Genomic DNA, 25,619 nt, shown 5'->3' with positions numbered 1-25,619 from the left:
GCTGTTTCTCCTCAAGAGGAGGACAGGTGATTCCCAAGAAAGAAAGGCTTGTGAAAGTTTGTTCTGTTTGTGGTTCTGACTTGGTGCCAGCCAGGCTTGGCTCCAGGGAGCATTCCCTGAGGAGCCTCTTCCCTCCACAGTCCCTCTCTCTGTCCCTCACACTTGAGATCTCAGTCCAGGTTCCAACCACTGAACCTACCGCAGTGAGTGGGGATTCCTGGGTTTCCTTCTTAAGGGCTACAGTGCAGGTGGGGTCTCACTGCATGCTCAGAGTGGCTTAAACTCACAATAATCCTCCTGCCTCAGACTCCTGTGTGCTAGAATTAATTATATGCGTGAGTCACCAAGCTCAGCTCTCTCCCCTTTCATCTCTACCCTAAAACCACAGCATTTCTATGAACTGTGCTCAGGAAATGCGGTGTGACATGGTGGCAGAGCACCCCCTTAACACAGTGAGGAGATGGGGGTGTGGCTCCATGATCAGATGAACTGGAGAGCCCTCCAGGCCCTGGGTTCCCCAGCACCAAGAAAGAAAGGGTGTCCCAGACAGGAGTTCTCAGAGGGGATGATTTCAAACTCATTCTGCTGCAGAGGGAAGCTCTGCTCTCATAAACCCAGAGCCAAGGTTCTGTGGGTGTCACACAGCTACATGGGCACCTTCCACCCATGGAGGATGCAGCCAGGACATCCTCCAGAGCAGGCAACCCTGATCTGGGCATGGAAGGGTTGGGGAGCTGACCACGAGAGGAACTAGGCTAGCACTTGGAGGCCGAGGGAACAGCAAACACACAGGCATGGAGGAGGAGTGAGTGGTTCTGGGGAGCTTGCTAGAACGAGTGATAAAGAGAGTGTAGAGGGAAAGGAAGGTGATGGCAATGGAGGATGCCCTGCTGGAAGCCAGCGCAGTGGCTCTTACAGGGATCCTGTTAGGCTAGGATGCAGGGTGCCTGCCCAGCGTGCAGTAAGCCCAGGGTTCCAGCCCCAACACGGCATAAAGCAAATGCTGGTGAATGCCTGTAATCTCTACATGAGGTAAGGGAAGGCAGGAGGATTTGGAATTCAAGTTATCACACCCTGTGAATTCAACGCCAACCTAGGCTACATGAGACCCTGTCTCATTTCTTTTTTAAGTTTGTTTGAGACATCAGTGTGCATCTTGTATGGTGTAGAATAGTATAGTAATAGTGTAGAATAGTGTATTGAGCAGGGCAGGGACAGGTCTGTGGGTCTGTCTAAACACCCTTGCAGGGTTTGGTGGGGGCTGAAGGGGGAGTGGACCTGGGGATAGGGATGGAGAGGACAAGACACATAAAGTCCAGACGCTGAGGGCGGGCCTCCCCGGCTGAAGCCCTTGAGCTGCAGGGGGCACTTCAGTGAAGGCTTTGGGGTAGTAGCCAGGACTCTGCTCCCTGGGATGGAGTGCCCTCCAAGCCCATGTGAGCAATAGTGGGGATCCTGAGGTGAGGAGAAGCCAGTGCTCAGTGCTCGAGGGACTCCAACAGCCTGAGGCTGTGCACGGTCACTTGTGGTTAACAGCCTCTGCCTCCTCCTTCCTGGGGGAATTGACCTTGGACAGTGGTCAGGTGACAGGTCCCATAGCCAGGAAGAGGAGGCAGGTCTGATTCGGGCTCTTCATTACCTCTGCAGCCTCGATTCCCGTACCTGTTCATAAAAACAAACGAGAGGGAGGCAGGCCCTCCCAGCTCAGCACTCAGCAAGCTTCCTCTCCTCCATGTGGAACCAGAGGAATTACAGCACTGTTGAAGGGTGAAAGACAGGAGTGTGTGGAAAGCATCATGGGCACAGAAGAGGCGTAAGGAAAGTCAGGCGTGGAGGCACAGGCCTGCCTTCCCAGTTAGTGAGAAGCCTGGAGTACCAAGATCCAGTTTAAGGCCAGTCTCAGGAACTTAATGAGACCCTGTCTCTAAAGAAAAAGTAAAAAGACAGCTGGGGATGAAGGTTAATGGTAGAGTACTTGCCTAGAACACCCCGCCCCCCTATAAGGGGCTGGGGCGTGGCTCAGGGTAGATCACCCGCTTGGAGTCTCCCAGTGAGGACACAGTCACAGAGCTGCTGTCCAGCATCTTGGAGGCCCCGGGTCTTGTCATTAGCACCACATACTGATTGCCGAGTCTCATTCTCCTGCTGTGAACTGGAGAGTTCTGCTGCTCCCAAGCTTGTCAGATGCACTGACACTAGTCTCCCCGCAGGTGATCCGCACAGACACATTCAAGCACCTCCGGCACCTGGAGATCCTGCAGCTGAGCAAGAACCTGGTGCGCAAGATCGAGGTGGGCGCCTTCAATGGGCTGCCTAGTCTCAACACACTGGAACTCTTCGACAACCGGCTGACCACGGTGCCCACACAGGCCTTCGAGTACCTGTCCAAGCTCCGGGAGCTGTGGCTGCGCAACAACCCCATCGAAAGCATCCCATCCTATGCCTTCAACCGCGTGCCCTCACTGCGCCGCCTGGACCTGGGCGAGCTCAAGCGGCTGGAGTACATATCAGAGGCGGCCTTCGAGGGGCTGGTGAACCTGCGCTACCTCAATCTGGGCATGTGCAACCTCAAGGACATCCCCAACCTCACAGCGCTTGTGCGCCTGGAGGAGTTGGAGCTGTCCGGGAACCGGCTGGACCTAATTCGCCCCGGCTCCTTCCAGGGCCTCACCAGCCTGCGCAAGCTGTGGCTAATGCACGCCCAAGTGGCCACCATCGAGCGAAATGCCTTTGACGACCTCAAGTCGCTGGAAGAGCTGAACCTGTCCCACAACAACCTGATGTCGCTGCCACACGACCTTTTCACACCCCTGCACCGCCTGGAGCGCGTCCACCTCAACCACAACCCTTGGCACTGCAACTGTGATGTGCTGTGGCTCAGCTGGTGGCTGAAGGAGACGGTGCCCAGCAACACCACATGCTGCGCACGCTGCCACGCGCCCGCTGGCCTCAAGGGCCGCTACATCGGTGAGCTGGACCAGTCACACTTCACCTGCTACGCCCCAGTCATCGTGGAGCCACCCACAGACCTCAATGTCACCGAGGGTATGGCGGCTGAACTCAAGTGCCGCACAGGCACATCCATGACCTCAGTCAACTGGCTGACACCTAACGGCACGCTCATGACGCATGGTTCCTACCGCGTGCGCATCTCGGTCCTGCACGACGGCACGCTCAACTTCACCAATGTCACCGTGCAGGACACGGGCCAGTACACATGCATGGTCACAAACTCGGCCGGAAACACCACTGCCTCGGCCACGCTTAATGTGTCGGCTGTGGACCCCGTGGCTGCAGGGGGGGCTGGGGGCGGGGGTCCCGGGGGTGGGGCCGGTGCCGGGGGTGCGGGTGGCTATACTTACTTCACCACGGTGACCGTGGAGACGCTGGAGACACAGCCGGGTGAGGAGTCCCAGCAGCCCCGGGGTACAGAAAAGGAACCCCCGGGGCCCACGACTGACGGAGCATGGGGCGGTGGACGGCCTGATGCCGCAGCTCCGGCCTCGGCGTCTACCACAGCGCCGGCCCCACGTTCCTCGCGGCCCACGGAGAAGGCGTTCACGGTGCCCATCACGGACGTAACGGAGAACGCGCTTAAGGACCTAGACGACGTCATGAAGACCACCAAAATAATCATTGGCTGCTTCGTGGCCATCACCTTCATGGCCGCTGTGATGCTGGTGGCCTTCTACAAGCTGCGCAAGCAGCACCAGCTGCACAAGCACCACGGGCCCACGCGCACTGTGGAGATCATCAATGTGGAGGACGAGCTTCCCGCCGCCTCCGCCGTGTCGGTGGCCGCGGCCGCTGCGGTAGCCGGAGGCGCGGGCGTGGGCGGGGACAGCCACCTGGCCCTTCCGGCGCTGGAGCGAGACCACCTCAACCACCACCACTACGTGGCCGCCGCCTTCAAGGCACACTACGGCGGCAACCCAGGAGGCGGGTGCGGGGCCAAGGGCCCCGGCCTCAACTCCATCCACGAACCTCTGCTCTTCAAGAGTGGCTCCAAGGAGAATGTGCAAGAGACACAAATCTAAACCTAGGCAGGCAGGGACGCAGGACGCCTGCCGGGGATGCTCCTGCTTGCCGCGCAGCACCGCGGCACCCGCCATCCAGCAACAGGAAAGGACCTGGAGATCAGGAGAGGTGGCCCCGCCCTCCGCCTTGCCGCGTCCTCTGCCCACCTGTCCTGCCCGCCACCTTCCAGGGGAGAGGAGCTTCTTCTTCGAGGGGTACCCTTTCCCCTCCTCCCAACCCTCCTTTTATGGCTCTTTCTTTTTTCTTTCTTTTTTGCAGTTTGACGCCTGTCCTTCCCTCCTACTCCTCCACACTCAAAACACAAGAGACAGACAACTTCACCAGAGCCCAGGGGGCAACTCCGACAGTGTCCCCAACAGCGAGCTCCACTCGCGGCCCTGGTCGGCCCCACCCGCCCCACAGACTCTTTTGATACTGAAGGGAGGTTTGCGTCAATCACTACCTGCTCTGTAATTACTTTAAAAAAAAAAAAAACATGGAAAAAGTAAAAAAAAATAATTTTTTTGGGTCATGAAAGTATTGAAAACAAACAGAGCACAAAGCCACTGTGGGTGGGACCAGCGATGCTGTCCTGTGGCGGGGGAGGGGGGAGTGGGCACCCCGAAATTAGAGATCTGGGACTCCCGATTCCCAAGATCCCAGAGATGAACGGCTCACACAGCACACAGCAGCGCTGTTCCATCTTCCTGGCTGCCCTTCCAGGAATGTGCTGGGGACTTGGCCTCTGCCCTCCTATGTGTCTCTGTCTCCATCTCTGGCTGTCTTTCCGTTCTCACTCTGGTGCCTGCCATCACCACCACCATCACCACACACACGGGGGGGGGGGGGGGGGGGACAGAGAGAGAGAGAGAGAGAGAGAAACAACCCAGAAGGGACCTAGGACTGCAAAACTCCACAGATGCCTGGGACAACAGAACTGTGGGATATTGGGGTTCTGAGGACTGCAAGTCCAAGGTCACAGTGCTGGCAGGGTTGGGCTCCCTCTGAGTCTTGGGCAGGAAAGCTCCATCCCAGCCTCTCCCAGTTACTGGGCCCTCCATGTGTGACTCCCCAGAGCAGGAATGCATCACAGTTCACGGGCTTGCACAACAGCAGAGCCTCCCTAAGGGCACCATCTGCAGACACAGCTGTTCAGGAAGGCCACAGAACTTTCTGGGTGACACTCTTGAGCAAGTGGTTGTGTCCCCGTAAGAGAGACTCCTCCATTTCACACATATCCCTGGGTAGTCAGGAGACTGTACAAGGGAAGTGCACACAAAATAAGCAGGCCTGGGCCACATGTAAACACACTGTAAGCAGACCAGGGCACACGGAGGGCAGTCCCCTGCAGGGTCTGCAATCACCAACGAGGAAAACATGCAGCTAGGCCAGGTCTGGGTGCTGCTGGAGTGGGTTATCAGTGACATCTCAGAGTGGCCCACGTGTCCAAGGTTCAACCTCCAGAGAGCTATGGTTGCCCAGGAAGTCTGAGGAGGCCTAGAAAGGCAGAGAGGTAGCCAGAGCCAGACATATAGCACATGGACACCTGGCCTGTGGGCACTGAAGGCCGCAAGGTGCGCACCTTCACCAGGGATGGGAGAGCAGGAGCCCCCCAACTCCTTTCACCTTGTGTTCCTGCCCCCTTCTCCCCATCCCCACCTCTTCCCAATGTTTCTACCCCCACTGCATCTTGTCCTCTACCCCACCCCAGCGCTAAGTGGCTTCTTTATCTGACAACTGTCAGGCGCCTGGCCCTATCTCCCTGTCCAGCTCTGTGCTGATGAAGGCCGGGACAGGACTGTTGCGCATGCACTTTGGGTTCTCTCTCTATTTTTCCTGCCTTCTCCGCAGCCATCTCGGCTAGGATCCTGGTTACCATGACAACACTGCGGCTGTACCAGGTGGCAATGGGGGCAGGGAGCTGGCCTGCTGCAGCCTGCTATGTCCCATGCCAGGCCTGCCAGGCAGTGGCTAGACTCACACTGGGAGCACTTAGGAACTCCCCCAGCTAAGCAGGCCCCTTCTTCATGGATGGGACACGGGGAGGGAAGGGGGCAGAGGACCAGGAATACAAAGAGGCAGGAGACTGGCATGAGGTGAGTGGTGAATAGTACAGTTAAGGTGAGCTCAAGGGCAATCAGACACTGGGGTGGGGGCAGGGACTCTGACCAGGCCTGTGGGCATGGAGGACGGGAAAACTGGACGTGCAGGACCACAGGGCATTCCAGCCAGACTTTTCCACTTGGGCCTTATGACAAAAAGAGATGGAGAGATCTGCAAGGGGCCTGGTGGTTCCTGTCCCCAGTTCTTCCCCATCCCAAGCAAAATGCAGTTTCCATGACAACCTGCTGGCCAGCCTGAGGAGGGGGAACTGAAAAAGGGATTTTTCTACCTCATGAGGGATGAAGAGTGTGGTCTGCACAGGAGGCAGTGGGGTGGGCAGTGGGCACACGGGGCCACACAAGGTCTAGCTCCCAAGCCACCATGCCAGCCAGCACAGGAGAGCAGAAGGCTCACAGAGAAGCACCCCACCCCCACCATCCTGCTTCCTCCCTCTGGCTCCAGTGGACAGGGTCAAGGGTCAAACTCCAGAGATCATTCACTGCCTCTGCCTGGTAGAGGCAGCAAAGCCCTGGAGGTCTCCACTTCAGGACTTCACCCACCCTGTCACTGTGCTCAAGGCCAGAGCCACAGGAATGGTCCCTGGAAGCCCTCAGAGGGTGGGCGTGGTAGGTTATGGCCGCCTAGGTGAGTCAGAACTAGCCTGAGCCTCCTTTTATGGCGCCATCCCTAAAGTCCAGAAACATCTCTGTTCCTACATCTTTCACCCCAATCTGCCAACCCAGCCTGCCTTCTGCCCGCTCACTGGGCGTTCCTCTCTCCGGTTCTGTCTATACTGTGCGTGTGTGGTGTGTGTGTGTGTGTGTGTGTGTGTGTGTGTGTGTGTGTGTGTGTCTGGGTATCTGCCTCTCTCTAGGTCACTGTCTTCTGGGTCTCTGAGGTATCTCTCTTTCCTATCTCTCCTCTTGGTCTCTCTGTCTCTTTCTGGGTCTCTGTCTTTGTCTCGGTGTGTCTCTGTAGGTCTCTGTCCCCCTTCCCTTTCTTTGGTTCTCTCTCCCTGCCTCTGTCCCTCTCTCTGGGTCTCTGGGGTAGCTCTCTCAGGTTCTCTTTCTCTCTCTGGGATTCTGTCTGTCTTCCCTTCTCTCTCCCCACCCCTCTCTCCAGCTTTCTGAGTGGGGGAGGAGTCTCTACTCTCCTTGGATCTCTAGCCCTCCCCTTCTCTGCAGGACAATCCCTTGTGTCCCGCCTTCTGGCTCAGGGATCAGAACTGGGCCTAGAACTTGTTTTTGTATGGAACCGTGACCCTGGGCGAATGGCAGGGAGCGTGCCCCCTGCCCTGCAGCTCCGAGACCTTACTGCTCTAGAGGAAAGGTCAGTGGCCCACAGCACAGCACGAGCCTTCCCGAAGTTTCTATCTGCCTCCCCTCTCTGCGGCTCAGAGCACATAAACTCCAACACACCCACCATCCCATTTTCCTCCCTAGCCAGGGTAAGGAGTGACAGCCTCCAAACCCCAAAGAGACCTGATTCTTCTCCAAGGCCCTCCATGTCTCCTCTTCCAGGCACCCTGACCTTGTGGTAGAAGTGGCTCATCCAAATATAATCCACGAATCAGGGGTACAGATCCTGCGCCACGCTAACCTCCTGGTGAGCCTCCTCACCCCTCAGCTAATCCTTTTCTGTGTTGGCTGTATCCTGCCCTACCGCAGTGATCTATGTCTTGGCCTTCCCTCTCTACCATCCAAGGTGGGGTCTCCCTCAGCTCTGGCTGACCAGACCACAGAGCAGCGGCTCATGGAGGCTTCAAACCACTGGGGTCACACTGTGTTTGTGGCCCGAGGAGCCCTGTGGGGGTCTGAAGACATTAGGAGACTGGATGAAGCTGGAGGCCTCCAGGTGAGAACCATCTTGGCTGCAACTGAGGGAACATGTAAGAGTCTCAGACTCCTGACCCTTCCATTGCTTCCAGAGCCTTCGAGTCACCATGGCCACACATCCTGACGGCTTCCGGCTGGAAGGATCCCTGGCTGCAGCACACAGTAGTGGGCCCCGCACAGTGCTCTACGAGGGTCCTGTGCGTGGGCTCTGCCCCTTGGCCCCCCGAAACTCTAACACCATGGCAGCCGCTGCACTGGCTGCCCCCAGCCTAGGCTTTGACGGTGTCATTGGGGTGCTTGTGGCTGACCTTAGGTGAGCAAAAGAAGTGGGTGGCCCAGCTGTGTCAGGCCAGATGGACTAACTGCCCTTCCTTCTCTGCCGGCTGCAGCCTCACAGACATGCACGTGGTGGACGTGGAGCTGAACGGCCCCCCAGGTCCCACAGGCCGCAGATTCAACGTGCACACCCACAGGGAGAACCCAGCCCAGCCTGGTGCTGTCACCGGCTCTGCTACTGTCACGGCCTTTTGGCACAGCCTACTGGGTGCGGTCAGGCACTCCAAGGGTCCCTTGGCCTTTGTATTCTGCAGAACTAACATGCTGGTGTCCCGCCCCGGTTTTCTGTCTTTGCCCACGCTTAGTTTTCACTCCCAGGCTTTCTGAGTCTCTCCCCAGTTCAACTTCTCTCTGAGTCTCAGAGACTCTTGTCTCTCCATTCACACCCCACACCTCTTTCTGAGTATCCTCTTTGGGTTATACCACACTACGATTTCCAAAGCCCACGGTCGCCATGGCCGCCTGCATGTCTGTGTCGTCATTTTAGTCTTTCATTCTCCCCACAGGCTGCTGCCAGCTCCCCTCCAGACCTGGGATCCACCTCTGCTGACAAGTCTTCTCCCCCACTACCCTTGCTGTCACCTCGACTACTATGTGTCTCAGTAAACATCAGAATTCTGCCCGCTGTTCTCTCTGGCCTCTTTGGTTCCTTTCCCCTAAATTACATCACGCCTCAACACATTGTGTATGACGCCATAGCTGCGAGTTCATGAGCAAACACACATAAACCAACTTCCTGGAAGCTATCGCGAGAGCCATAGTTACTACATTTCCCAGAAACCTCTAGGCAGCAGTGGCCTTTGGGGGTACATGAGAACTGGCTACGTGTTCCGATGGGAATTGTAGTTCCGCGCTGCAGCGCGTCCCCAGTGAACTTCCGGTCTGTGCGTCCGATTTAGGCGCCCCGTGGAGGCCTTCGGGAATCGCAGTCCGGAGCACACAGGTCGCCGGGAGCTGTAGTCCGTCCCGTCTGCCCAGTCAGCGTGGTACCACCCGACGGCTGCCCAGGGAATGCAGAAACGGACGGTTCCAGGGAGCAGAGAGGCTGACGGGGTGAGGGCCGGGAGAGTCCCTTACGGAGGCGGGTGGGAACATGCCTGGTTGCCAGGTGACAGGAAGAGGGGGCTCCTGTTGCTTAGTGACTGGGAGAGGGCCTTGTTGCCAGGTGACGGGAGAGAGCACTGGTTATTGACGAGGGGAAGTCTTCCGTTGCCAGGCGACCAGAAGAGACCCTGTTACCCAGAGACGGGAAAGGAGGAGTCCTCCATTACTAGGTGATCAGAAAAACGGACCGGGTTACCAAGGGGGTGGGGTGTCCTCTGTTGCTTGGGAACCAAAAAGTATTGTTTCCTGGGGATAGAAGGGGCGATACTCCGTTGCTAGGTTACGGTGATCCGTACCTTTTTGCTTAGAGACACGTAGTGGGGATGGGTCTATATTACCAAGTGAGCAGAAAAGAGTCTTTTCCCTCTAGGACTGGGGCATGAAGATGCCTCTATGTTCTGGAGACATGTTAGGTAGCAGGGTCAGGGACCTCGTGTGCTCCCAAGCTGGCCCCAGTGCCCATCTCAGTGGCTGTTGCCACTGACACAGGAGTCTGGACACCTGGATGATCCAGATCCTGGGTCCCTAACACCGTCTCCTTGTTCCACCCCAGCAGGAGCCGAGGAGGGTATGTCTCAGGCCCCGGAAGCGCGGCCGAGCCCACCCTCAGTGTACCACGAACGGCAGCGACTAGAGCTGTGCGCCGTCCACGCTCTCAACAACGTCCTCCAACAGCGGCTCTTTAGCCAGGAGGCTGCAGACGAGATCTGCAAGAGGTGACAGCCACCGGTCCTGGCCCTGGAAGAGCAGGACTGAGAGGCAGGAGAGCCTGCTTGGGGCACTAGCAGGGCCAGGGCTCAGATCCCGGAGCTGATGCCTGCTCCTCCACCTGCCTCTTCTCACAGCCTCAGTCCCAGCTGTCTGTGTTTCTCCTCCTGTCCCTCTGTGGGTCCCCTGCACTCCTAGAGATTAGCCCAGGCCCTTCAGCCTGAACCCCAAGGCTTTGGGTGCTCTAGCACTTGCCTGCCTCTCTGCAGCTTCATCCTTCATGGCTCTCTTTGGCCCCAGATGGCCCCGTTGTGGTGTCTCTGAACTTTTACACAGGCTGCTTCCCCGTTACACAAGGTATCCTCTTTCTTGGTCACCTGGGTGCCCCTCAGAATTTCTACCATCACTTTAAGAATCTCTCTTCCTATTCCCACCTGTAGACCTCACAGTCCTTCTGCGGACACACAGACACCCCAGCCTGCAATGCACGCCCACATGCAGAGGCAGCCCTTCTGTCTTCTCACTGCTGCTCACCCAGCATCCTCAAACTGTAGATTTATGTTAGAAGACATTCATCTGTAGATTACTCTGTGAGATCCTCATCTCCATGCAGCCAGCTCTTCCATGCCGAGGGCCTGCCGAACAGCTGGAGCTGTTCGTGATGTGATGTGATGAAGAGAGGGGCTGGGGATACAGTCCTTCCATGTCACTGCTCTTCAGAACAACAGGGCCACATCTGGAGAGAGTGAGAGGAGAGGCTTGGGCACAAGGGACAGCTGGGGATAGGTAACTGGCCATGCAAGGCCCACTTGCCGCTGGAGGAGACGGGCACCAGGGAGAGCTGTGAACAGAGCAGGGCATTACCAAATGAAAGAGGCGCTCTGTTCAGATCTGGTGACAGGAATGGCATTGTCATTTGGGGGCTCTGATGACTCCTCTCCCAGAAGAAAGGACATCTGAAGCCAGTCTGGAAAGAGGCCATGATGAGAAGGGTGGATAGAAGGGCAGGGACTTTGTCCAGGGCCCTTGGGAGTCATGAGAGGTGGGAGGAGGAGAGGGGCAAGGCAGCCCAAGGCTCCTGGAGGTGGGCTGGGGAAGGCTTCTGAGTGAAAAAAGACAAAAGCTCTATCCAGGTATTGGGGATGAGAGGGAGAACAGGACTTGGGGCCCGATAAGCTGTGCAGGGCTTGAAGAGAGAAAAGAGTCAACGGTCAGGTTCTGGGTTTCTGCTGTGTGGGAAGGTGGAGGCCTTTCCAGAATTTCCAACTTTGGTTCTGCTCCCCCTTACCCCCAGGCTAGCCCCAGACTCCCGGCTGAACCCCCATCGCAGCCTCCTGGGCACTGGCAACTATGATGTCAACGTGATCATGGCTGCCCTGCAGGGCCTGGGCCTGGCCGCTGTGTGGTGGGACAGGAGGAGGTAGGGCCTAGACTGTGGGCTGCACTGGCCCTACGTGTGGGGGAGGAAGCAGAGGGTGGCTTGAAAGTAGATGGGGGAGGTTTTTCCCAGGGGAAAACTGGTGGGTGTGGCAGATGGGGCTAACTGAATGACAGGCTAAACCGATAAACTTGGTGCCAGTCAAAAGGGTGGTGTGAGGGTCCACATGAGGGGTTCGTGGCTGAGGTGGGAAAGATGGAAATTAGGTTGAGTAATGAGACCAGCCTGTTGAGCTGAGGCAAACCGAATGGAAGCCATCGAGACCCTGACTCAAAAGGACAAACAATAAAAAGTTGAGGGGCTGGGGCTCCATTGACAGAGGCTTACCCAGCATGCATGAGGCTGGGGTTCCATCCCCAGCACCCCATGAACTACTGTAGTGGGGCACACCTGGGATGCCTGAGACCCTGCCTAAACAAAGCCAAGGCTGGACTTGGCAGGTAGAAAGTAACAGGTGAGTGGGTGGATGGGTGGCCATTCTGGGAGAGGAAGCAGGATCCAAGGGCCTCTGGGGCTCCATGCTGTGTCCCTCCCCTCCCCAGACCACTGTGCCAGCTGGCCCTCCCCAAGGTGCTAGGCCTGATCCTGAACCTACCCTCTCCTGTGTCGCTGGGGCTGCTGTCCCTGCCCCTGCGCCGCCGGCACTGGGTGGCCCTGCGCCAGGTGAATGGCATCTACTATAACCTGGACTCCAAGCTTCGGGCACCTGAAGCCCTGGGGGATGAGGACGGTGTCAGGTGAGAGGTGAAGGAAGTGGCAGGCTGAGACCTGTGCTGGAACTCCCCTGCAAGGAGATGGGCCTGCCTGCACTGTCCAGATCTATCTCCCCTGTCTCCCTTCAGGGCCTTCCTGGCAGCTGCTCTGGCCCAGGGACTGTGCGAGGTGCTATTGGTGGTGACCAAGGAGGTGGAGGAGGCCGGCTGCTGGCTGCACACAAGCTGACCCAGTGCCTGTGAACCACTGCCTGCTACCACAGTCCTGAGTGTCCAGTGCCTAGGAGGGGCCTGCGCCCTGCCCTGAAGTTCCCCCCCCCCCCATCACTGCTGCCTCAATAAAACTGCTCTTTTGCTATCTATGCTTGAGCTCCAGGGGACTGCTCAGTCACAGGCCAGTGCCCAGAGGGAGACAGAAACCAGAGACATGTTGCCTCTCAAAATCAGTAGGGGGACATAAGATGGAGCAGAGATCACTCCTCTTTAAGGTTTAGAACATTGGTGAGGAAGTCGTTCCCAAAGATGACCCTGGACCCTGACCCAGGTGCCAGGTGCAGTGGGGGGGGGGGGGGTACAGTAGATAGGACTGGTTATAACCAGCCTCCATCCGGAAACAACTGGACTTGAAAGGTGACTGAGTGAAGTCACATGGTTCTAAAAAGCAGGAGGCCAGTCCAGTGGAGCCCATTTAGAATTTCTGACCCCCCCACCACAGGGGGAGCCAGCCTGAGCTGTCGGAAGCTGTGACAAGGGTTTGGGGGGAGGGGGCTCCTCGCTGCAACCTCAGGAAATTGCCACAGCAGCTGCCATTTTCCCAGAGTGTGCTGGGCTGCCTGAAAAGGTCTGATTGGCTCAGCCCTGAAGGAGCTGAGGGACAGACTGAAGCAGAAGTCACCCAAGCCGACCTTCTCGAGAGGCCGCGACACTTGGAGGGCCCCAGATGTCCCCAGAGTGCCGCAGCCTGCTGCCGTCACCAGTTATTTGGGGAGGTGTTGACAGACAGGCCTATCTGGGACAGAGGGGAAGAGGACTGGAGCCAGCAGGAGGGCCCAGATAGGAGCACCCTGAAAAAGCAGTGGAGGTGATAGCATGAGCCCCGAGGGGGAGGAGAGGGCCAGGACCTGGCCCTGAGCCCTGGGGCATGCAGGAAATGGGAAGATTGTCCTCCGCTGATGCTGATTAGGGTGAGGAAGGGCCCACATTGGGGTATGACAGCCGATCTTGGCCGGGATCTACCCTGGTAATGAATTCATCTGGGGATGAAGGCCACATTCTGGCACCATGCTAGGAAAAGGCAGAGGCTCAAACTGCTGCTATCTGGTCCCCAAGATTTCTGAGGTCAAAGGGCAAGTTGTAAAGTAAAAACCAAGACAGCCTGTGGAAGACACATACTGAGTTGCCGGAGTATCCAATCCCGGAGCCCAGCACCCTTGCTGCCCCCTGACCTCTGTCTTCTCCAGCCTCCTAGCCCCTCCCTGGGCCTCCTTTCTGTCTGTCCTTCTCCATGTGTCCAAATTAACACTTCCATCCCCCCCCTGCCCCTGTATGTGCACGCGTACGTGCGTGTGTGTGTGTGTGTGTGTGTGTGTGTGTGTGTGTGTGTATGTATGCGTGCGCACACCCTTTCCTCATTTTTGAGACACTTGCCACAATCTTCCTGCCTCAGCCATCAAGTGCTGGAATTGTATAAGTGTGTGCCAGCACACCGCACTTCCCCATCTCTTTCCATGGCTCTGAAGTCTCTCTGGATCTATGGGCCTCTTAACCTTCTCTCTTCCTCTATCTCCCTCCTTCCTGTCCACCCCCACCCCCGCCCCACCTGTCGCCTGTCCAGTCCCTGGTAGGGGACAGCTGCCAGGACTCCCTGGGTGTTTCTATTCTCGGCCTGAGTGGTGCAGCCTGTGACATCCCAGGTGCCCCCTCAGCCATGACCAAATAAGGTATTAAATGAGGAGCCTGTGGAGGGAAGGGTGCAGGCCTGCACACCGATTCAATGCCTCCTGTTTGCCCTTGGTGCTGACTTGGTGCCCCCACTGACACCCCACTTCTGAAGAGAGCACCCTTGGCCCTAACGCCTCACCAGGCCTGTTCTGAAGCTGGTGGTTCCCTGATACCCATGGGCATGGGCTCCATGCTGACCTCCAGGGGCCTGAGGAACAGACAGAGGAGGGTTGGTACTACAGCTGCCTGTACAGCTGCTCCTGGCTGTGCTGACAGCTGAGACTCAATTTAGCTGCAAGGCCAGGGTCTGGCCAGATAAGGTGTGGATAGAGATAGGACCCGCCCCTATGGTGCCCCTTAAATTGCAGGGCTTGGGCTGGGGTTGGGGGCGCAGACACCAAGGCCAGGTGAGAGGGTCCTGCTGCCGTGGTGGCCCACAAGGCACCCGGTGTCTCTCCACCTGTCCGCTTGCCTCTCCTGATCGGCTCCTTCTACCCTTCCACAGCCTCCGTCCTCTCTCTCCTGTGCCTCTCCCAGCCTGTTTCTTCATCTCTGCCGCCCCAACATTTCATCTGTCTCTGTCTGTTTTTCTCTGCCTCCATTTCTGTATCTGATTTTTCCTGTGTTCTCCTTCTGCCTGTGTTTCTCCATCTGTCTCTCTGATTTTCTCTCCTTTCGTCTCTGTCTCTCTGCCTAATATCCCATCTCTCACATTTCCTCAGTGTGTCTGCTTCTCTCTCTTGACCTGATTCCCTCCTCACTGTATTTCTCTTTCCATGACTGTCTTTGTCTCTCATCTTTCCCTCTCTCTGTCTCTCTCCATCTCTCCATCTCTCTGCCTCTCTCTAACTCTCCATCTCTGTCTCTGCCTACTTGTTCCCCAGCCCTTCCTTCCCATCTTCTATTTTCAGGTCTCTTCCTCCCTCTCCGCTGGGGCCAAAGCCCTGTGTTCTCTCCTGAATAAAGCTGGCTCTGTCCTGGCTCCCCCTTCTCTGCCTCCGTCTGTCCTTCCCCCTCTGCCCCCACCCACGCCCAGCCCAGATCCTGGGTGAGGGTCTCAGTACTGGCAGTAGGGTCATCCCTCCTGCCCCACACAACAGGAGAGAAGGGTGGAGAGCAGGGACTCAAGACCAGAGAGGCAGGGAGGACGGTCAGCACAGATGGGGGACAGTGGGTCATGGGACGCAGAGGCCAGGCAGCACCCCACACCCAGAAGACTGATCTCCCCTCCCCCTCAGACCAGGCTGTGCCAGCACCAGGACAATGCACCCTTGTCTCCTGTCCTGACAGCTGGGGGTTCCTGCCTCCAGCTCCTTCAGAGAAGTCAGCGGCTTTCAGCTCCGCCCTAGGCGGGGGAGTGGCCCTGAGGACCAGGCTTGTGGGGGCATCTGCCTGAGCCCCAGGGTCCTTCTGGTCACCCTGGTGTTTGTTCACCCTGTCTACTCTCTGCCGTCCCCTCCACTGTTTCCTTTCTCACCATCCAGTCTGTCTGGCCCCTCCCCACTAGGAATCTTGTGAGCACCTGCTGTGTATGAGGTCCCAGGCTCTGGTCTCCTTCCCTCCTGCATCCACCCACTGTTGTCTCTTATTGGCCTCCTCCCTTTCTGCTTTCCTGGGAGAAGAAATGAACACACTTTGAACCCCTATCGTCACTAGCCCTCTCTTATCTCTGCACTCACCCCTCCCCTGTCCCCTTTTCTCTGTTTTCTCTACTGTCTTCCAAGACAAAGAATATTGAGTACTACTATATCCTTCTCTCTTGTCCTTCACTCCCCACTGACCACGGTCTCTGTCAGCCTCTGCTTCCTGCTTCTCTCTGCCTGGGGAAGGCAGACATTTACTGGGCACTAGCTTTTAATAAACACTTCCTTCCTTTTCCCTTCCTCTTGTCTGTCATTTAATACCTACTGCTCCCCTATTCCGGGAAAACGAAGGGCACTAATTGAGCACTGTGTGCCAAGCCGTCCACACCTATGACTCTCTTGGCTCTCTCTCTCCTCCTTTGTAGAGGGGTGGGGTGCCCTTTGGAAGTACAGCTAGGGTAAAAAGGGGCCAGCATGTTTTGGGTGCTAAGGCAGGGACCAGCACTCACCTTCAGGAACAAATGAGGAAACTAAGGCTGTTGGAAAAAGGGTGCGCCCCCTACAGCTGGCCTGGGTCCCTGCCCAATGTGATTCTCATTTTGTCTCTATCATGGTCACATGCCATCTTCCTTTGACCCCTTCCCGTCTCTGCCCACATGGTATGGCTGCACACACAGTGCAGTACCTGACGCTTGGGTTCTCCTGTCTCACCCAGCTCAGGCACTGAAGCCTCCTCCCAGGCCAGCCATCCGTTCCTTCTCTCCTCCCCTTCCTCCATGCCTTCCTTCTCTCCCTTTCTCCTTTTCCTCCTCCAACTTCTTCCTCTCTCTTCTCCATTCCAGCTCTTTCTTCTTCCTCTCCATTTCCTTCTCCACCTGTACCTCTATCTCCTTTCCTTCCTCCTCCTCTTCCATATCCTCTGCTGCCTTTTCTCCTCTATTTCCTCCTTCCCCCGTCCTGTCTTTCTCCACATTCTTCTGCTTCCTTTCCTCCTACACTTTCTCTTCCTGCATCTCCTCCTCCATCTCATCTCTCCCGCCCTCCGTTTCCTCATGCTCCTTCCTTTCTTCTTCCCTGATGCTTCTACCCCACGCCTTCTACTCTTCTTCCTCCTTTATCTCTTCTTCCTCCGCCTCCAGCACCTACTCCTTCATCTCCTTTTCCTCTACTCCTCTTCCTGCTCCATCTCCTCCTCTTCCTAGTCTTCCTCCTGTATCTCTTCTGATCCTCTTCCTCCTTTCTCCTGCTCCTTCTCCATCTCCTCCCTTTATCCTCCCCCTCCTCTATCTCCTTCCCTCTGCTTCTTCACTTTAGCCTCCTCTCTACAGCTACTCCTCACTTTCCTTTTCTCCTACATATTTTCTTATCCATCTCATACTTCTCCTTTACCACCTCATCTTCACCTACTCCCTTCTTCTTTCTCCTTGTCCTCCATCTCTCTTCTCCTATTACATCTCTTAATCCTCTGCTTCCCAATTTCTCACCCCCTCTTCCCTTACTCCCTCTTCCATATTCTCCTCTTCCTCCATCATTTCTTTGCTTCCTCTTCCCTCTCTTCCTTCTCCTCATTTTCCAACACCTCTTCCTCTTCCTTTCTTCCTCTTCCTTTCCCCCTCATTTCCCTGTATCTGCTATTTCTCTTCTTCCTATTTCCCCTTCATCTCTTAATACTCCTCCATTTTCTCCTCTATTTCTCTACTTCTTCTTCTTGCTCTGTCTTTTTCCTTTTCTTCTTCATCCTTTCCTCCTCCATATTCCTCTTCCTTCTCTGCTTCTAATTCTTTCTCTTCAACTCTTCCTTTTATCATCTATGATTTCCTCCTATCCTTCCTCTCTTCCATCCTCTCCTCTCCCTACTCATACTTTGTCCATCTTCCATTCTTCCTGTTTCCACTCCTCTGTTTCCTTCTCTGCCTCGTCCTCCATATTCTCCTCTTCTATCCCTTCTCTTTCATGTCTTCTTGTGTCATCTCTTCTTACTCTTCTCTCATGTCTTCCTTCTACCTCTTCTTTTCCTGATTCTCTCCTTGCCCTGACCCCCTTTCTCTCTTTTCTTCCTCAACAGTCTTTCACCTTCTCCTCCTCCTCCTCCCTCCCCTCGTTTTTACCTTCCCTCCACTTTATAATTCTCGTTGCTCTCTTCCTTCTCCTTCTTTCCCTGTCATTTCTCTTCTTTCTCCCATCTCCTCCCATTCTCTTCTCTATCTCTTCCTCCTCTTCCTCCCCCTCTCCTTCTGCTCTATCTCCTCTCTAGTCCCATGTCCTCCTCTTCTTCCTCTTTTTTCCTCCTTCCTTCCTATATCTTCCTGCTCCTCTTCTATCTCCCTCATCCTCCTCATTCTTCTCCATCTCACCCTTTTCCTCCTACTTCCTTCTTCATCTTTTCTTCCTCCTCCCTTTTATGTTTCCTTTATTCCTCCCCTTTCACTACCTTAATCTACTTCTCTTCCTGTTTACCTTCTTCTTCTACCCCTCCTCCATTTTCTCTTCTAGCACCTTATCCTCTTTATCTCCTCCTCCTGTTTTCCTCCATCTCTATGCCCTCTATCTTCCCCTCACCATTGTCCTAGTTCTTCATCTCCTCCTCTTTCATCTCCTTTCTCATCCTTCAAATCTTCATCTCCTGCTCTTCCTTCTCCTACATCTCTTCTTCCTACCCACCTCTTCCTCCTCCTCAATCTCCTACCTCTTCTCATCTCCTTTTCCTCTCTCCTCCTCTTTACATTCCTTTATTTCTCCATCTACTCTACTTTCTTTCCTCCATTTTTCTCCTATCTTTCTCAGTTTCCATCTCCTCCATCTCTTCCCCCTCCATCTTCCTCTCTCCCATTTCCTTCCCCTCCTCATTTCCACATCCTCCACCCCCTCATCATGACTCCTGTTCATCCCCTCCTTCTCCACCTCTTCTTCTTCCACTGTCTGTCCTGTATCCTCTGTCTTTACTGTTTCTTCCTCTTCCATATCCTTTTAACTTCATCTTCTACTGCTCCCCCACCTGCATCTTCTGTCTGCCTCCCTCACTCCTTCCATCTCCTTTCTCTCATTTGTTCACTTTTCTCCTGTCTCTTCTTCATCCATCTCCTTCTCCTCCACCCCTTCCCACCTCATCCATCTCCTTCTCCTCTACCCCTTCCCTCCTCTCTAATTCCATCATCTCTTCACGCTTGTCCTCCATCTACTTCTCCATTTTCATCTCCGTCTTTTCAAACATCCCCTTTCATGCCTTCCTACTCCCACCCCTCACCATCCTACTCTTCAATGTGCTCCATCCTTTCTCTTCATCTCATCACCCCCCTCTCTTCAGTCTGCTCCTCCAACACATCTATCTCCTGTCCCTCCATCACCTTCATCTCCTCTGCATCTCTTCATCTACTCCATCTTCTCTGCCTACTTCCCCATCTTGCCTTCTAGTCTTCTTCCTTCATCTCTTCCTTACCTGGCTTATCTTCCATCTCCTTCATTTCTTTCTTCTCTTCTGACTTCTTCTTCCACCTTCTCTTTCATATCCCATTCCTCTACCTCATCCTGTCCTTTCCTTATCTTCACCTCTTCCATCTTTCCTTGTCTCATCTTCTCCTCTACCTTCTCTTCCTCAATTTCCTTCTTTCCTCCTGCTCTATCTTCTCCTTCTCCGTCTTGTCCTCTTTATCAACTATCTCTTACTGTTCTCTTCATCCCTTCCTGCTACCCCTTCATCTCTTCCTCTTTCATCTTTCTTCTCAATTTCTTCTCCTTCATATCCTGATCCTTCATATCTTCCTCTTGTATCTCCTCTTTGCTCACCTCCTCTATCTTCCCTATTCTCTACTCCCCCCTCCATATCTTCCCTATTCTCTATTCCCCCTCCATATCTTCCCTATTCTCTATTCCCCCTCCATATCTTCCCTATTCTCTATTCCCCCCTCCATATCTTCCCTATTCTCTATTCCCCCCTCCATATCTTCCCTATTCTCTATTCCCCCTCCATATCTTCCCTATTCTCTATTCCCCCTCCATATCTTCCCTATTCTCTATTCCCCCTCCATATCTTCCCTATTCTCTATTCCCCCCTCCATATCTTCCCTATTCTCTATTCCCCCCTCCATATCTTCCCTATTCTCTATTCCCCCCTCCATATCTTTCCTATTCTCTATTCCCTCCTCCATATCTTCCTACTCCTTCTTCTTCCTTTCTCTTATCTTCTTACTTCCTCTGTTCCTTTCCTCTCATTTTCTCTTCCCTCTCATCTATTTTCTACTCCTTTTCCTCCTCATCCATCTATACATCCACCTACTCCTCCTCTTCTATCTTTCACCTCCTTCACATCTGCCATTCACCTTCATATTTCTCATTTTCTCTTCTCCCTTATTTTCCATTTCACTTTTCTCTTGCTCCACTTCTTCCCTCTCTTCATCTTGTCTTCTCTCTTCCCTATTTCTCTTCTTTGCTTCCTCTTTCTCCTTCTACCCTTTTCACTTACCATTCATCCTTCTCCCATCCTTCTTCTTCAGCTTTCTTCTCCTTTTATGAATTCTCCTCCACTTCCCCTTTTTCTACCCTTCTTCCTCCATCGTCTCCCCATTCCTCTTCCACTTTCTGCCCTACCACCTCCACCTTCCCTTACTGCTCCCCTAGTTTTCCTCTCGCATTCTTCCTCTTCCTTCTCCTCATACTGTCCTCCCTCACTCTCTCCTTTTCCTGCTTGTTACATCCTCTCATTCCTCTTCCTTTCTTTCCTCTGCCTCTTCAGTTTCCTTTCCTTCTCACCATCTATATTTCCTAAAGTCCTCCTCTTCCTCCTTCCTCAGCTCTTCTTTCCAGTCATCCCCCTCCGTGTGATCTACCTCACCTCCCTTCTCCTGTTTCTCCTCCCCTTCCCTTCCCCCATCTCACACTCTTGCTCTATCTCCTTTCTCTCCTGTTTCTCTTCTATATTTAATCTTTGTTAATCTTCTCACTTCCTATTCTAGTCTTTCTCATCCTAGTAACTCACCACTTCCAAATAATTCCTCTTCCCCTTTCCTCCTTAACTCCCATCTCCTTTCTCGCTCATTCCCCTATTCCTAATCCTTCTTTCTCTACAACCCCTTCCCCATCCTATTTCTATTTCTCTCTCTTCTTCCTTGCCCTCAACTTCTGCAAGCTCCAATTCTTCCTTGCCATTTTGTTTCTCTTGTTCTTCCTTCTACATTCATCACTTTCTCATCTTTCCTGTTTTCTGATGCTCTTCCTCCTCTTCCTTACTCCTATCCTTCCACTCCCTCTCCTCCTTGTCCTCCCCTCTCCTACTTTTTATTGCCCTTGTGCTCTTGCCTCTCTTCTCTTTCCAGTCTGTCTCCTCAGCACCCCCCTTCTATCTTCTCTAGTCCTGCACACCTCACCTGTGTCATCTCTTAGTATTTCCCCTTCCCTCTTCTTCCTTCTCTTCACCCTCAATTCCTCCTTTCTGTCCCTCCCTCTCTACTTCTAATACCCTCTTTTGCCCTTTCTTTTATTCCTGTATGTATATCCCTATGGTCTTCCCACATCCTCTACCTCCTCCTTTTTCCTCCCTCATCCTCCGGCTCCCTTTACAGTGTCTCGTTCAGTATCTCCTGCTGCTCTTCCTTCTCTCTGGCATCTCCTATTGTTCATGCTTCTGTTTCTCCTGATTATTTCGACTGCATCTCTATTCACTCCTATTTTTCTTCCCCTTCTTCTATCTACTCAATCCCCTTCTTCCTCCCTCTCCTCTATTCTCACTTCCCCCTCCCCTTCTTTCATCTCCATCCCCTTCTTTCTTTCCCACTTCCATCTATTCACCCTCTTCTATCCCCTTCTCTTACATTTCCTCTTCCTCCTTCCCCTCCTTTCTCCCTTCCTTTTGTTCCTCCCCGCTTCCACCTACTCTACCCCCTACTCTTCATCCAACCCCTCCTCTATCTGCTCTATTCTCTCGTCTTCCTATTTCCCCCTCCATTCCTCTATCCCTTCACCACCATATCACCTCTATAGCCCCTCTTCTGCTCCACCTTTATCTTCTCCATCCCTTTTCACTTCCTTTGTCTCAACTATTCCTTGTTTCCCTCCTCCAGCTGCTCTGTCCTCCTGTCTACCTTCTCTACCTCCTCCATCTCTTCTATCCCCTCCTCTTCCTTTGTTCCATTTTTCCTCTCCTTTTCTGCTTCCCCCTTTACCTTCTCCATCCTCTCTTCCTTCCTCCATCTCATCTATTCCTTTTCATTTGCCCTCAACCTCTGCTACCCCTTTGACTATCTTCTTTCTCTCCTCAATCTCATGTCCACTTCTCTTCCTCCTTTCCCTCTTCTGTCATTCTTCCTCCCATCTTCCCCTCCTTCCTGTCCCCTCCTCCCTCTCCTCCAGCTCCTGCATCCTCTTCTCTTCTTCCTTCCCTTCCTTCATCTTCTCTATTCCTTTCCCTTCCTCCCTCCCTTCTCTACTCCTCCTTCTATGGCACCCTCCTCCATTTCCTGTTTCCTTCTCTTCCTCCTTCCTGCTCACACCCAACCTTTTCCTCCTTAGCCTTGTCATTTCCGTTCTCCTGTCCTCATTCCCAGCCTTCCTCCATACTATCCTCCTCCTCCATCTTCTTTTGTGACTCTAGTCCTCCCTCCTATTGGCTCCTTCCTCCACCTCTCACACTTGATCCTCTTCTTCATTCTGCCTTTCCCTCTTTCCTTCCTTCCCTCTCTTCCTCCCTGTTCTTTTGTTTCTAATGCCTCCTATTTCCTATTAGCTTCCTTCCATGCTGTCCTGTGCCACTTGCTCCTTCTCCTGTCCTGCTTCCTCACCGACCTTTCACCACCCATCCAAGTTCCTGTTTTCTTCTTTCATCTCTTCTCCCCCACTTCCTGCCATACTTCCTTCTTCTCCCTCATCTGTCTGGTTCTTCACTGGAGTCCTCCTCCTTCCCACCTCTCCTTGTTTGCACCCACTCTGTCTTGTTCCTTGTCCCCTCCTCCTATGTCTCCTTTTGTCTTCCTTTCTTCTTCTCCTCTTCTACAGTCTCTTCTTCCACCTTGTCCTCCCCCCTCCTCCTCATCCCCCTCCACCTCATGCCACTCTACAACCTTGTCCTCCACCATCACCTCCTAGTCCCCTGCTTCACTCTTCCCTTCTTCCCTTCCCTCTCACTTCCTATGGCACCTGCACACTCTTCTTTATCCCTCTGTCTCCCTTTGCTCTGCACCTTACACACACTCTAATGTCACTCCCCTACCCCCTTTTCAGGTTTTTGAGACGTGGTTTCTCCGTGTAACAGCTCTGTCCTGGAACTCATTCTGCAGACCAAGCTGGCTTCAAACTCAGAACCCTGCCTGCCTCTGCCTCCTGAGTGCTGGGACTAAAAGCATGCTCCACCACCCCCCTGCTCATTTTTCCACCATAATATTCCCGTTTCACAGCACCTCCCTGCCTTGTCCTGACTCTCCCTCTGGACCCTTCCCTCTCACCTGTGCTGGGTCCCTAGACCAATCCCAGTCTCAAAAGACGTGGGGACAGGATATTCAGGCTTGATGTCCTGATGCATCCCTCCACACAGTCCCATCTGGCTCTGGGTCCCATAAGGAATGTGATCAGGGTGTTTGGTACCCCCAGCTTCCCCCTCACCTCCTCTGCCTGCCTTGTCTTCCTCACTCTTTTCTCTCCTCCCACCTCCTCCCCGTCCCTAGGCTTCCCAATCCCTGCTCTCTCTCCATCCTCGCCCTCACTGTTCTTTCTGGAATCTGCCTTTGCTCTGCTCCCTATCAGCACCGCTCTCTCCTCCTCAGTTTTCTCTACAGCTCAGGTTCTCCCAACAACACTGTGACTGCATCTCTTCCCTCCTCACTTATATGAGAAGGTGCACATCTCCCTTGGCACCCCTCCCTTTCTTGTCTTTGCTTTCCAGTGTCTCCCACTCTCCCCATCTATCCTGTTTCATGGTACTGATTGCTTCTCTCCAAAGGCTCACCCCTCTGGTGTCTGTTGGGGTACTCTACTCTGCCCCTCACATTCCTGGGGTCCTCCTGGTTTTCTTTCTTGCACTCTCCCTATCCCTGTGTGTATGTGTGCGATGTGTAAGACGGAGATCAACTTTAGGTTGCCCCATTTAAATATTTTTTAGTTTGTATGTGCATGTGTGTTTATGGTGTACTGTGATAACATGTGTGTGGAGCTAAGAAGGCAACATCTGGTGTCTCCAATTGTTCTCCACCTTAATTTTATTTATTTATAGGTGTTTTTGGCTTTTTTTGGTGGTGGTGGTTTGTTCATTCTTTGAGACAGGTTTTTCTGTGTAGCCTGACTGTCCTGGAACTCACTCTGTAGACAAGGCTGGCCTTGAACTCAGAGATCCCCCTGCCTCTGCCTCCGAACTGCTGAGATTAAATGTGTGTGACATCATCACCAGGTTTTTCACCTTAGTTTTTGAGACGTCACTCATTGAACTTAGAACTTGCTGCTTTGCTGAGGCTAGCCAGCCAGCAGACCCCGGGAGACCGCTGGTCTCTAACTCCCCAGCACCAGGGCTAAAGACACAGGTCAGGTTGCTGTGTGTGTGCTGGGACTCAAGCTCGGGTCTCCCTGCTGCCCAGCAAGCACTCTGCCAACAGACCTGTGCCCAGCCCTATTCACTTTTCCTCCTCCTTCCTGTGTCCTTTGACTGCACTCCTTCCTCTTCTTTCCCTTCTTTTCTCCTCTGCACTCTCCCCCCACTTCCCCAGCTCTCAACCCCCAGGGCCTCTAAGTGAGCTGTTCCCAGCCCCCTACCCTGGTGCTGTGAGGTCCCCAGGTCCTGGGTGGGAAGTGGGCCACCAGTGCCCACAAAAGGCCAGAGTCCAGGTGTGGGGCAGGGTCTTTGTGACACTCCTTTCTTTTTCTGTTTGCCCTGGATGCCGGACACTTCCTGGAGGAATCAGACCCTGAAGGCAGGAAGCAAAGAATCAGCTGAGAGCAGAGAGAGCTGCCCACAGACACAGCGTGTAAGTGGCAGGGCCAGAACATGGGATGGGGTTGGCCAGGGACGGGCACTGAAACTCGTCTGAGGTTGGTGAAGGCTGATGAGACGTCTCTGCCCCCTGCCAGGCCATCTGCCCTCTTCAGGCATCAGCAAAGAAGGCCTCAGCTGACTTCAATTTTCCTGTGAACACATCGGTCTAACACCTGCAGGCCACTGAAGACCAGCAGCTGCAAGGACAGCGGCTTCTTAGACTCACCTACCGAAGGAGCAACACTTCCCAGCACAGATCGTGTGTGCACGTGTGTAAAAGGACGGTCACCACCTGCTGGCACAGAGTGGAACTGCAACCCAGCTGTATCAAGCACTGAAATTTGTCCCCAATAAAGGACAGTTGGGGTGAGGGAAGCTGTGGAGGGAAGGATATGGAAAATTCTGTTAAAATGAACATTTACTCCTAATACAGAAACATTCACGGCAAGTGTTTGTTTGCTTATCTGAGACAGGGTCTCATGCCGCTTAGGTAGGCCTTTAACTCCCTGTGTAGTCAAGGGTAACCTTGAACCTGATCCTCATGCTTCTGTGCTAGAATTACAAGTCTGTGCCACAACACCCTTCAACCAGATCCTGAATATGGAGTCTCACACTGAGAGTGACTGCTTTCCAGGGGGATGGGAGACCCAGGCGTACCAGGGGATAGATTGGACACCAGGATGTGATTGCAAACCTGCTGCAGGTCTATGCACAACCCATCACCTTGCTAAATGGAAGGCGGGTGCAGCCACGATGGGTGACTTCTAGGGTTTCTGCTGCTGTGAGGAATCACCACAGCCAAAAGCAAGTTGGGGAGGAAAGGGTTTATTTGATTTACACTTCCACATTGTAGCCCATCATTGGGAGGAACTCAGGAAAGGGCAGGAACCTGGA

General features: G+C 54.0%; 4 protein-coding genes and 1 long non-coding RNA gene across 13 annotated transcripts in view; all 5 read left to right on the top strand.

The window, feature by feature from the left end:
* The window catches only part of Lrrc4b (leucine rich repeat containing 4B), a 31,443-nt gene extending 26,907 nt beyond the window's left edge, over window positions 1-4,536 (top strand). For both annotated transcript variants that reach the window (XM_085682816.2, XM_048438183.3), the window contains exon 3: window positions 2,211-4,536. In XM_085682816.2, the coding sequence (XP_085538942.1) occupies window positions 2,211-4,037 (1,827 nt within the window). In that variant the 3' untranslated portion in view covers window positions 4,038-4,536. The remainder of the gene's footprint in view (window positions 1-2,210) is intronic.
* A 1,861-nt stretch (window positions 4,537-6,397) lies between these two features.
* Aspdh (aspartate dehydrogenase domain containing) lies at window positions 6,398-8,916 on the top strand. 3 transcript variants are annotated; one of them, XM_048438172.3, is made up of 7 exons: window positions 6,398-6,746; window positions 7,305-7,449; window positions 7,641-7,725; window positions 7,825-7,974; window positions 8,048-8,268; window positions 8,345-8,499; window positions 8,798-8,916. In XM_048438172.3, the coding sequence occupies exons 1-7, from the start codon at window positions 6,413-6,415 to the stop codon at window positions 8,839-8,841; spliced, it is 1,134 nt and encodes a 377-aa protein (XP_048294129.2). In that variant the 5' UTR covers window positions 6,398-6,412; the 3' UTR covers window positions 8,842-8,916. The 3 variants fall into 3 exon arrangements, with proteins under 3 accessions (XP_048294129.2, XP_085538943.1, XP_048294132.1); XM_048438175.3 differs by having other exon boundaries at window positions 6,606-6,765; XM_085682817.2 differs by lacking the exon at window positions 7,305-7,449 and having other exon boundaries at window positions 6,398-6,765.
* A 129-nt stretch (window positions 8,917-9,045) lies between these two features.
* Window positions 9,046-12,616, top strand: Josd2 (Josephin domain containing 2). 6 transcript variants are annotated; one of them, XM_048438177.3, is made up of 6 exons: window positions 9,046-9,344; window positions 9,508-9,565; window positions 9,952-10,111; window positions 11,398-11,523; window positions 12,084-12,278; window positions 12,384-12,616. In XM_048438177.3, the coding sequence occupies exons 1-6, from the start codon at window positions 9,303-9,305 to the stop codon at window positions 12,481-12,483; spliced, it is 681 nt and encodes a 226-aa protein (XP_048294134.1). In that variant the 5' UTR covers window positions 9,046-9,302; the 3' UTR covers window positions 12,484-12,616. The 6 variants fall into 6 exon arrangements, with proteins under 6 accessions (XP_048294134.1, XP_048294133.1, XP_048294137.1 ...); XM_048438176.3 differs by having other exon boundaries at window positions 9,949-10,111; XM_048438180.3 differs by having other exon boundaries at window positions 9,457-9,565.
* Window positions 10,161-10,993, top strand: LOC148118245 (uncharacterized). Its single transcript, XR_015736278.1, has 2 exons — window positions 10,161-10,460; window positions 10,544-10,993. It is a non-coding gene; the product is annotated as an uncharacterized LOC148118245 (long non-coding RNA).
* A 1,926-nt stretch (window positions 12,617-14,542) lies between the features above and the next one.
* Window positions 14,543-25,173, top strand: LOC125403014 (uncharacterized). Its single transcript, XM_087901369.1, has 3 exons — window positions 14,543-14,602; window positions 19,190-24,717; window positions 24,821-25,173. Exons 1-2 carry the CDS (start codon window positions 14,543-14,545, stop codon window positions 20,285-20,287), a joined length of 1,158 nt encoding a protein of 385 aa, XP_087757495.1. The 3' UTR covers window positions 20,288-24,717; window positions 24,821-25,173.
* Window positions 25,174-25,619: the final 446 nt, after the last annotated feature.

The sequence above is a fragment of the Myodes glareolus genome, chromosome 24 (assembly GCF_982192425.1).
Source record: "Myodes glareolus chromosome 24, mMyoGla1.1, whole genome shotgun sequence".
Classification (NCBI taxonomy): domain Eukaryota; kingdom Metazoa; phylum Chordata; class Mammalia; order Rodentia; family Cricetidae; genus Myodes; species Myodes glareolus.
The sequence above is the reverse complement of the archived record's forward strand: the minus strand, read 5'-3'. Positions and strand labels throughout refer to the sequence as shown.